This window comes from Adiantum capillus-veneris, chromosome 12 (assembly GCF_014529385.1).
Source record: "Adiantum capillus-veneris isolate H3 chromosome 12, ASM1452938v2, whole genome shotgun sequence".
Lineage (NCBI taxonomy): Eukaryota > Viridiplantae > Streptophyta > Polypodiopsida > Polypodiales > Pteridaceae > Adiantum > Adiantum capillus-veneris.
In genome coordinates, this window is record NC_140942.1 from 111,314,667 (window position 1) to 111,327,287 (window position 12,621).

A 12,621-nucleotide genomic window follows, 5' to 3' on the forward strand; every position below is an offset into this window, starting at 1 on the left:
TATGGCGGCGAAAAGTCTTCTACCAACCACCCGTTGCACCCTGAGATTGGGGATGCTATGGCTCAAAGCGACGTAGAGGGTAGGAATGGCAATCTCTCACCATGTGTCCAAACTGATGGCATCTCAAACACTGATCCGAGCGACTAGTAACCACCAACCTCTATAAACGGACCTGATCTGTAGTGGGATCGCGAAGTCATACTGTATCCGGAAAATGGGTGTCCACGGGTGCGTAGACCTATACCTGTGGTGTGCTGATCTTTGTAGCTAGTAAACCTGGTATAATCAGACCCCACCTAGCAGCTATACCCATAACACAACCTGAAAGATGTACTGAGAGCGGAGCGATGGAAATGAGAGAGTGATCGGGAAATGAGGGATCCTTTGGTGGCAATCAAACTCCTCAAGATCGAAATTTGGTGTCTAGCACTCTAAAACCAACAGCCGGGTCCTTGCAACAATAGGAGAGCGACTGTAGAGACACTCAGCACAGCGCTCGTCTAAAAGCTGGCACCTGAGAGATGTCGCGACCCAGCATGCTGAGCTCCAAGATGCTACTTTTGGAGCCCAATGTCTGGCCCACGTGCCGCCTTGATACTGGCCAGATCCTCCATAGTCAGGTCATATGTCCAAGTGAAGGGTGCGTGGGCAGTCATCGTGACGCCCGGTGGTGGCCGCCATGGAGCAAGAACCGACCGAAGGGTAAAAGTCGAAGAAAATCAAAGCCTCTCTCTCTCTCTCTCTCTCTCTCTCTCTCTCTCTCTCTCTCTCTCTCTCTCTCTCTCTCTCTCTCTCTCTCTCTCTCTCTCTGTGTGTGTGTGTGTGTGTGTGAATCGTAACTGAGCCTTTTGTTGCAAGTGCACACGAAGCAAGATGTTGAAAATAATGCGACAACCTGTCAGCAGAAGAAAAGACAGCAGGCTGATACTGTTTTAGCTGCAAGCTGCCTGTCAAACACAGTGCCCACCAAGCAGGCAGCAGTTGTTGCCTGTAACCTTCCCAAGAAGACAGCCATATGCAGGTCACATGCTAGAAGCTTAGCAGGCCGCGTGAGGTAACAAACCGCACAGCAGCAGCACAGCAAGGTCACGCACAGGTAGCAAGTTGTTGTTTCGTCGCAGCTAAGGTTAGCGCAGGCGAGCCAGGTCACGTAACAGCTAGGGTTCGCACAAGTCAGCCAGGTCGCGCAACAGGGTTAGGGTTTCGCTGCACTCATTCGCGTGCGTAGGTAAGATTTGAGGCTTTGTTACAATTCTCTCTCTCTCTCTCTCTCTCTCTCTCTCTCTCTCTCTCTCTCTCTCTCTCTCTCTCTATATATATATATATATATATATATATATATATATATACACTCTCGACCCAGCTACATGGACACACATATGTCTCATGGTTTGCGGTGTGCCATTGGCCAGATACACACATCCTCACATCAGCTGGAGATTGACACTGGTAGATTTAAGAGGATACCAACGGACAGCAGGATATGCCGCTTATGCCAGTTAGAGCCAAAGACAGAGCTACATTACATGTCATTGCACAGTGTACTATGAGATACAGGGTCATTTCCACTGCTTATTCAAGGAGGGTTTTTGGTCCTTTCTCTAGGGTCATGAGTTATGAGGATCAGAGATGTCTTGGGCTATATCTACTTGAGTTACACAGATATATAGACACTTTACTGGGGAGAGATAGAGAGAGACAGTCCCAGAGACAGATTACAAATTTCTTTTCACTAGATATGGGACAGCCAGAGGAGCAGTCATCATTGCAGAGCTTGGCCCACACTCATTCGACCACTACCGGCACTCTCATCGACCGAGCACTGGAGCTACGGAGATCTAGACGGCCACGATTGAGGAGAGGGGCTACACAGCATCGACGGAAACTACAACAAAGGATTCGAGCCATACTCTCTTGATATCTAGAGTGCAGATGAGGATGGATTCTACTAGTAGTATCTAGTTCTTTTGTACCCAGACATGGTATTAGATTCACCATTTTGTAACAGATTGGTCTCATAGGTCATTTTGGCCTTTTGAAGACATTAATATAACATTTCATTTGTCTTCTCCACCGTTGCCTTGTATATGCATGTGGCATTACGAGTGTTCTCTATGTCAGAGGATCTTTTCACAGTCGAGCCTGATTGGAGTTGAGGTGTCCACTAGATCAAAGGCCATTCCATGTCTTCATTGCAAATTCCGCTGAATATTCTGCCACTTGACATAGTGAGGCATTGCATGTTGCATTGATAACTTCTTCGACATGATAGATTGCATCATTGCAGACATGCATTGGAAACATGAAGATGTTGGTTGCTAGTATCAAGATTTGTTAGCAGTCTATGATGACAAGGGAACACGGCATCCAAATCGGCCCATCCGCTTTCAAGTCTTGGCAATGTTTGGAGAACCAATGCCCCCACCTCCTTAGAGACATCCATCTATCGAGAACAGGTATTGGATCATCACTATTTGTACACATCTTGGGTAGCCCATCGGGTCCACATTATCCCCATGTTCTTAGCAATAGGGAGCCACCAAACCGGAGCCGAAGGATTCCAATCCAGGGCAGCCACCACGGGCAACTGCACGCATCATGAGTCTACATTCACAACATCATCTGTTGCAGAGACAAGGACCCATCTAGAGCTTCCATCATTTGGCAATCTAGTACAAGCCCCAAGAGGAGCCTCTTATCTTTGAGAAGTTACTTGGCGGTTTCTTGAGACATCATACAGAGGTTTTCACATGGTTCGTGGGCAATCGAACCATGGGCAATCCAAAAGACCAACCCATCTTCATCATCCACTTGGCCTTGCTCTCGCCAATCCTACCATGTAGGGGCAGCATAGGCTTGCCAGTAACCTTCAAGGACATCTAGGTTGGCATATCCATCCACCTGCTCTACGAGCATCCATCAAGTTTGCCCTTTGGTTCACACCATCCGAGTTGGGGCAGCAAAGGTTATTGTTTGACAGCGACCAACAAGGGCATCTGGGGGGTGGTGAAGGGTCCAAAACTAAAGTCCGAATTTAAGAGAGCTCCAACACCTGTATTGTATGGTGCTTACGAAGAATTTAGCAAAGGCTTTGACGACATAACATGGGAGCCTTGTGTTTTAGAGGACCATGGCCGCCCTGCAAACACCCGCACTGTCCCTTGTAGCCCACCCTTTATCCTCTCCACTTCGTCTCTTCAGCCATACCCTGCAGCAATACCACCTTGCCCTTTCAACCACCTTCCCTGTCATGGGTTTGCTTTAGCACTGCCATAGCCTTCATGCTTGTTCTCTTAAGCTAGCTGGAGCCCAAAGAGCTGAGGAGCAAAAGCAATGAGAGGGGCTGTGGACATGCAGTCAACAGGCGGGTATGGAAACGGCTATGCAGGGTTAGTTAGCAGTGTATGCAGGATTCAGGTGGCTATGCTGTGGTAGGTAGGGCTGGTGAGCACGGCAGCGAACATAACAGTAATGACCAGCCTGCGGATATGGTGGTTGCAGGTCAGACACAAGCAGAGGGAGAAAGAAGTAGGTGGCACAAGCAGAATGGAGCTTAGCAACAGCAGGGCCCAAGGTAGCCGTTCAGAGCACTACGATGTTGCAAGTGGCATCATCCTCTTCACTCAGAACCATGATAAATTCGAAAAATAGGCATCCACGCTTCTACACTACAAAATATCTTTCATTCAGAAATATATTACGACCAGCCAGAGTGAAACTATACCGTGGTGTTGTTTGGATCATTGTCAATCCAATTCTGCGAAGAAAATGGAGAAGTATTGTCTGCTGGAGATAAATATGCATCTGCAGACAAAAAAGACAACAATAAGGAAGGAAACGATGAGACTTCCCTTGTCCACCTTCCCTGCTTTCCATCACAAGAATGAAACAACCCAGCAACTCCTAGGAAATTGAAGTAATGGATAGCCTTACCTTGCTCTCTACATAGGTAACTGTTTAAATACACGACGACCCCCAGATAAGGCTACCCTCCCTATTTTTGTTACCCAGAGCCTGAGACACACCATGATCAGGTACAAAAACAATAACACTTTCCCTTCTCCCCTCCCTCCTTTCCATCGTGCAAATCAAACAACTAAACATGTTAATCTTAGCAACTCCTAGGCTTTTGACCTAGGCAATGGAGCCTAGCCTTACCTTGTGTAGATAAATATTAAAATACATTACTATCCCCAGATAAGACTACCCTCCCTACTTTAACACACAAGTAACTATTAAGGGCATCATTCTCGACATCATTAAGCATGAAAACATCAACGATGGTCGATAAGCAAGTAGTGTTAAATATATGAATAACAGTATGAAAGAGGGTGACCTTTAGGTGTGACTTGCTGCACGGCAGCCATAGCTTTTCTTGGGGTGGCTGTACTGATTCGCATCGGTCTACTTGAGCAATAAACGCCATTCATTTCAGTCATTGCTCTAGTTTTCTCTGATTCATCCCCAAACCTCACAAAGCCATAGCCTTTGGATCGTTGAGAAATCACATCCATAACCACCTTGGCTCCCCTTACAGAGGGATAGCGTAGCCTAAATGTTTCTTGCAAAATGTAATCAGTAACATCTGGAGCAAGGTCTCCAACAAAAATGGAATGATCAGGGCCCACCTCACCTCGCTTGTCACCCATCCCAAATGAAGCCCAATTTAATCGAAACATTTGCTCTGTCTGCGGCATTTGTGTGCCACCATATGAATGCAGAACCTTTTCAGCAGCTCCATGAGATGTGAGCTCGATAAACCCATATCCTTCTGATTGACCTGTTAGTTTATTCCGTATTATCTTTACCGAAACCACCTGTAAGCCCAATGACATGATGATGAGAGATTAAGAGGATAAACAACAGTTGTCACTTTCAAACTGAGGTTTAACACTAAGTGCACAGCCAAAATGAAAATGGTAGATCAACATCAGTGACCAAGCTTTGCAAGCCAATGCAACAAGCAGACAAACCATGTCACTTGCCCTTATGGATACAACACAGGTCAATAAAAACTTTTCAGTGACAGGCTCAAATTGGCATGTAACTAGTCAAAAAAAACAAAACAAAATGGAAGGTTTCACTGATTCAAATGGCAAATCTGATGCCTAAATCCATGGATTCACAAGTGCCGCTTCACAACATGCATTTTGAACACCCACGAATCAGTTAAGCGAGCAAACCTTCCTTACTATGTACTTAGCATAAGAGCCACCAACCTACCTCCACCCCCTCCCCCCCACATAAATGTCACCCACAACGGATGAATCATGATAGAGACATGACAAAGATGTCAAGCGTAGTCGATGATAAATGTGTCAAAGTTCAAATATTACAATAACTGTCACATGACACATCCCAACCCTATGTGTCCGTGGACAATCCGTGGACAAGCTACACCATAGCAGGGTTCCCGTCAGCCAAGTCAAGTCTAGATTAGCAGTGATCTGGCACTTTGTGAGTCTATTCGTAGACCGTGCATGTCCAGTGACTTAGCATAGATGCATATCCTCCGGTTGCACACAGCATGATCATCGGAATTCCCATCAGAATCCATTCGCATCAGTTAGGGGAATTTTCCAATGCATTAAGCCTATTCTCCTATTTATTGGGATTCACTTATTATTTTTAAGTGACTTTCCTACAAAAGTAGGTACGGCAATTTTGCTTAGTTTCTATATAAGCAAACCCAAGTTAGCACTAAATGGCAGAAGAGGCAGCAGGTGCTTCTCGCTCAACAGGCAACTTCTCAGCAGTAACCCCCCTTATGACCCATCGCCATCCACCTCCCATGCTTGGCGTTTCCTCCCACAGTCCCTAGATCCAGCATCGCCAACAACCAACCTTGCCTGGCGTTTTTACCACATGCAGATCAGCCCAATCATAGCAAGTCACTTCAGCGTTTTCTCATCAAGCACTAACGCTAGACCTTGCTGCCCATCCCAGCGTTTTTGCCAGCAGATCATCAGCGATTTCAGCCCTCTAGACCAGCCGTTTTCAGCAGGTGCAGATCTGCCCTAAAACGCAGCTCAGCAGGTACAAAGCATCAGCGTTTTCATCTGCATCATTTTCAGCCATAACCACAGCAAGAAAACAGTCATTTTCAGCCTCGATACAGCCACCGAATTCAGCGATTAGAAGATCTCAGATTTCAGCCATCGTCGTCGTCACCGTCGTCGTCATCGTCATAGACCAAGTTGCATAGTCCATTGCATACACATTGTACACCTTTGTGCAATCAAAGAATAGACCACTCTCGCCGACGAGAGTGGGGCCTTCGGAGGAGGGTTTTACAACCTCTCGGGTGTTGTATCTCTTCTCTCTCCTTCTCTCAGTCTCATTCACTTGCACGCACAATATCCACTCACTTTGTTCGTGACCACAGCACTCTACAAGACGGAAAGCTCTCTCTTTCCATAAGAACTAAAAGGAACCTTGAGCAATAAGGATCACTAATCTTGAGAAAATACAACATTCATTCCGCTGAACCTAACATTGGTATCAGAGCTTTGAAAGTGTTCTGCATTACTCAAGGAAAGAACCACAAGAACCACAATAATTTTTTTTGCTTGTTGAGGTTGCACGAACCCAAGTTTACTTGGGCGTGGGGATTCCTAATCGTGTTTTGTTGAAGAGTGACAGGAATCCCAAGAAAGAAGGGCTTGTCCAGCCTCCCCTTGTGTCTCTTTTCACTCATTGAGACCGGACAGTGCACTTAGCGGCCGGCCAATCGACGTGAGGTGGGAAAAAGCAACCTTGGTGTGAGCGCAAGGCCGCCAAGGGGTGCGCCCACAGAAAAGGGTAGAACTCGGGTGAAGAGAAGATCCTTCTCCAACGCGATTTGCAAGCGAAAGAAAACCTCAAGAACCTCAAGATCCTCAAGACCCCAAGATTCTCACGAATCAAGGACCTCAATAACCTCAAGAACCTCAAGAACCCTAGATTCTCACGAATCAAGGACCTCAAGAACCTCAAGAACCTCAAGAACCAAGTGCCTCGCGAGCTCAAGGCCCCAAGATCATAGTGCATGGTCGCCACCCGAAGCGGCATGGATACTTTGCCTTCAGGTGATGAGCATGAGAGAGGCAACGAAGGATTCTCCCCACCAGGAGGTTTTTCCAACCCTCCCCTTCGCCATCTACGCCAGACCCTATGGAGGCAATGATGAAGCAAATGATAGCCATGATGGATCGACAGGACGTCAAGCGCCTTGCTCAGGAGCGTGAGCACACTGCTCTTGCCGCAAAACAAGAGAAAAATTGACTTGCTTTCGAACGCGAGCGCGATGAACGCGAGGCTCAAAGGGAGATTCGTCATCAAGAGTTTATTTCCCACATCCTAGCCTCGAAGACCGAACCACCCAAAGATCGTGGAAGTTCGTCAAGTGGCGCAAGCCACGACACGGATTCCAACCATCTAATTACAGAAAAATTGACTTTCAGTAAGTATGACGGTAAGATGGATGCTACAGTTATTCATTCTTGGTTGCATCAATTTAATGCTTATTTTGCGACAACTAAGAAGACAAGAAACAGCAAAGTTTTGACGGCAGCTATGTACCTTGCCGGTGATGCCATTAATTGGTACCACGCATGGCAAGAGGCACAGCTAGCCACGCACCTAGAGGCAGCCGACGATTTCACGCTCCTCTCTTTAAGGTGGGCTGATTTCCAAGACAAGCTCAAGGCGCGGTTTATGCCACCTCAGTACCTAGCACGGTTGAAAGACGATTGGCGCGCTCTCAAGCAAAATGGTATGCCGGTTATGTCTTTTTCTAATCGTGTTTTACCGCTAGGTACCCAATTACGCATATCGGATGATGAACGCAAAGAGGCTTTTCTCTTTGGATTGGACGAGTATATCAAGTACGATGTCGAGGTATTCGATCCAATCGATCTCAACAAGGCGGTAGCGATTGCTCTCGCACAGGAGATGAAGCACAACAAGGGAAATCCTAAGGAGAACAAGACTTCCACAAGTACCTCGCAGACTCCTCAGAACGGTAAGAACGGTAAGAATGATAACTCTTCTAACCAATCTACCAACAGTATCTCATCAAAGAATTCTTCCAATGAATCTAAGGATAAGGCTAACACAACTGCTAAACCTAAGCTTACTCCAGAAGATAAGATAGCAGAAAGAATTGTAGGAGGATACATCACTTCGGAAGAACAAAGCACTTATTCTAAAGAAGGTCGTTGTTTTCATTGTCACATTAAGGGTCACATAAAAAGAACATGTCCTAAGCTTGAATCGAATGAATCTAAAGAACCCACAGCACCCACTACATCTGTCAATGCAATGAATGATAACACGATTGTGCCCAAAGTTTCTCAGGACCCTCTCATTGATGATTCTCATTAAATGTTATGGTCGTACGTCGGGGCACCGTTTTGTCATATTGTTTGACCCAGGTAGTATGCATGATGTGATCAGCCCCTCTCTTGTTGAGAGAGCCCGCCTCGAAGTTAGTCCGAGATCTCCTATCGAGGTCTCTGGCTTTCGTCCTGGTATGGACGCTCTCATCACGAAGGAGTGCCTTGATGTGTTGTTTGCAATTCAACAGACTGCCTTCACTAGAAGATTTGTTGTTTCTCCTCTCTCAGGATGTGATATGATTTTAGGCATGAAATAGTTTCGTGAAATCAACCCTCTCGTTGATTGGGAGGCTAGCACTTTAACTCTCAATGCCAAAAGTGATTCTCCTACTGTCTTTCATGGAGTGGATACTTCTCCTTCTCCATCTCTCATTGCTAATATGCAGGACAAGATTGAAAGGATTCGGGAAAAGGAGACTCTCTTAGTCTCTTCTTCTTCATCGCATGATACACAGGAATTGCGTGATGAGCAGCATGATTAATTGAATGATAATGACTTGTATGATGAATGATATTGCTAAGCATGATGATTTGCATGATCAAGATGTCATTTCTCACAAGCATGATGAGTTGCATGAAGATGATGTGATTGTTCACAAGGATGATGTGTTAGTGGATGCTTTTCCTAGCAAAGCTAACCTCGATGTAGATTCAATCAATCACGAAGATCCGATCTTGGCTTTCGAGTCGAGGTCCAAAGAACCCCCACAGGACGATTCGATCATTCAAGAAGAACCGATCTTGGCTCTCGAGCCTTGGTCCAAAGAACTCTCACAGGAAATATTGTGTGTTCGCATGATTGATACGCACGCATGGTTCAAGTGTTTCATTCGTGAAGGTTTCCTGTATTTTAGTCAGCATCGTTATGTGATCCCTTTTCCTAGGCATGACATATTGTATGTTGAGCACCTTTCTCTCATGGATGAGCACGAATGTATGCGGATTTTTCGTGAAAAGCAAAGTATGTATGTAAGGAAGTCACATTCCATGTCTCTTCCTTGGCATGACACAGCTGTTGACAGCGCACATGATAGTATGAGCACCAAGCATGGGCATTTCCATTGTGATTTGCCACAGTTAATTGATTTCGATCGTACATAAAAGATTCGACCGCATTGTTTGTATGTGTTTGATGAACGGGTTGTCACTCCGTCTCTATGTTCATCTTTTTGCATACAGAGTCTTTAGAGAAGACAATATTTTTTTCCTTCACTTTACATGGAATGGGTATGTTCATGATTTTGTGTTGGAGATTGTTTCAGGAATTTTCAGCCATGGAGATTCTTGAAGATGGAAGAAGCACGACTCTAGACGAAGTTGAAGCAAGAAAGGAGATTCAGAAGACTTTGTGTCGCTTTCGGCGCGGCCCAAAGAAGCAAGCGTTGCAGACCTTTATGAAGTTCAAGTACCGCTCGACCCACACATCAAAGTGGGCCGGCGAAGAGTCCCTTCCAGGATTCCGGATGCTGTTGGCGATCTCCCTCGACGCCATACAGTTCGGTACTAGTACCTCACTTTGAAAAGGAGGGGATGTCACGTGACACATCCCAACCCTATGTGTCCGTGGACAAGCTACACCACAGCGGGGTTCCCGTCAGCCAAGTCAAGTCTAGATTAGCAGTGATCTGGCACTTTGTGAGTCTATTCGTAGACCGTGCATGTCCAGTCACTTAGCATAGATGCATATCCTCCGGTTGCACACAGCATGATCATCGCAATTCCCATCAGAATCCATTTGCATCAGTTAGGGGAATTTTCCAGTGCATTTAGCCTATTTTCCTGTTTATTGGGATTTTCACTTATTATTTTTAAGTGACTTTCCTACAAAAGTAGGTATGGCAATTTTGCGAAGTTTCTATATAAGCAAACCCAAGTTAGCACTAAATGACAGAAGAGGCAGCAGGAGCTTCCCGCTCAACAGGCAACTTCTCAGCAGTACCCCCCCTTATGACCCATCGCCATCCACCTCCCATGCCTGGCGTTTCCTCCCACAGTCCCTAGATCCAGCATCGCCAACAACCAACCTTGCCTTGCATTTTTGCCACATGCAGATCAGCCCCATCATAGCAAGTCACTTCAGCGTTTTCTCATCAAGCACTAACGCTAGACCTTGCTGCCCATCCCAGCGTTTTTGCCAGCAGATCATCAGCGATTTCAGCCCTCTAGACCAGCTGTTTTCAGCAGGTGCAGATCTGCCCTAAAACGCAGCTCAGCAGGTACAAAGCATCAGCGTTTTCATCTGCAGCATAAACCCCGAAGGAAGAGATCATTTTCAGCCATAACCACAACAAGAAAACAGTCGTTTTCAGCCTCGATACAGCCACTGAATTCAGCGATTAGAAGATCTCAGATTTCAGCCATCGCCGTCGTCATCGTGGTCGTCGTCACCGTCGTCGTCGTCGTCATAGACCAAGTTGCGTAGTCCATTGCATACGCATTGTACACCTTTGTGCAATCAAAGAATAGACCACTCTCGCCGACGAGAGTGGGGCCTTCGGAGGAGGGTTTTACAACCTCTCGGGTGTCGTATCTCTTCTCTCTCCTTCTCTCAGTCTCATTCACTTTCACGCACAATATCCACTCACTTTGTTCGTGACCACAACACTCTACAAGACGGAAAGCTCTCTCTTTCCATAAGAACTAAAAGGAACCTTGAGCAATAAGGATCACTAATCTTGAGAAAATACAACATTCATTCCGCTGCACCAAACAATAACACAAACACCCCTTCTAGCATGGGTTCGGTGTTGCTTAGCTCTTTGTGTTTAATAATGGTTCCTTCCTTGATTAGGGTAGAAAGAAGGAAATATTTTATTAACGTCTTCATAAGGCGGAGCTCAGCCTACGAGACAAATCAATGTACATAGGTGATATATCCTCTGTCAGCTCAAAAAAGGAAAAGCTGAACTGAAATGAAATGCTATAGCTAAATTTAAATAATAAAATGGCGATCTGGGGTGTACAATGAGTGGTGACTATGACGGTGGAAGGAGGGACGATGGAGTTGTACCCACGGTTGACACATACGGTCACGTACGACGAGTACATGTACGAAGACGTGCGGTACTAATCGAACTAAAAAAAATTAGACTTATGTTGACGTAATGTACGATGCAAAAAAAAATTCATGTCTTATACACTACAAGAGAGACTAAACCAAGAAGTTTTCAAACTCAAAAGTTAGAACATGATAGATCATATGAGTCATGACATAGACCTTAGTACTTAGTACTAAGTACTTGCAACTTAAATCTTACAAGTTAAAACATGAAAAATCTATCCATGGACATTGTAAACGGCAATGTCCGAAAAAAGAAGAATCATGATCTCTGGCGGCCATAGTAGATCCGCTACCCGAGCCTCGCCGCACATAGGTCATGGTTGTTTGAGCCAATGCAGCCATTGGGCTCTTGGTCAAATGCAGTCGAAATTGCGAAACTATCCCACCCCTGTATTATAATTATTAAAAAAACGGGCGACTCATGTACGGAACGTACGAATCGTCCGTACGCCGTACGAGGACAACTCTAGTTGTACCAATAGGGGCTCAGAATGTAGGACTATATGCAAAGGGTATACAAGTCTCATATGCACTTGAGCTAGCTCCATCCTATACAATACTGAAGGTGTAGTATAGTATACATCAAAGGTAGGGTTGTCAACAACTCCTTGAAGAATGTATTGGTCTCATCTAAGCTAAGCCAGGCACTGCAATCTCCCAGTGGAACTAGTCTCTGTCATCTCTCGCTAGTACAGGCGAGGTGTCCAAAATCCATGAACTCTTTGTTTCCTGCTGGCTTTGAGTGTCTTTGCTCTCTGGAGGGTAACTCCTTTTGTGTGGGTGTCCGATGTGTCGTGGATCTCTGAAAAAATGTGAAGTGACTGTAGCCCTGCTACAGGTTGCCCGCCACAAGACCGCTCACCGTCTTGGTGAGAGGAATACTAAAAAAACTGTGACGGAAAACCACTAGCTACTGCATCCGTACATCTTTCTTGATTGCAATCGCCTTAAGCTTGTAACTAAGCAAGAACCACTAGCTACTGCATCCATACATCTTTTCTTGATTGCAATCGCCTTAAGCTTGTAACTAAGCAGGAACCAGTATGTATGATTGCATAGCCTGGTCCATGCTTGCAGTTGCCATACTTTTTTGCAACAACACTCTTCTCGAAAAGATGGATTACCATAAGCCCGAGTAACACAGCAAATAGGGTTAAGCTCCATCATGATGGTAGAATGAAA

At 45.5% G+C, this 12,621-nt stretch overlaps 1 protein-coding gene across 2 annotated transcripts in view; it reads right to left on the reverse strand.

Moving 5' to 3' along the window:
- The window catches only part of LOC147446319 (polyadenylate-binding protein RBP47B'-like), a 99,337-nt gene that overhangs the window by 57,251 nt on the left and 29,465 nt on the right, over positions 1–12,621 (reverse strand). For both annotated transcript variants that reach the window (XM_086525582.1, XM_086525581.1), the window contains exons 2-3: positions 4,337–4,817; positions 3,725–3,804 (exon numbers count right to left, since the gene is read on the reverse strand). In XM_086525582.1, coding sequence (XP_086381708.1) covers positions 3,725–3,804; positions 4,337–4,817 — 561 coding nt within the window. The remainder of the gene's footprint in view (positions 1–3,724; positions 3,805–4,336; positions 4,818–12,621) is intronic.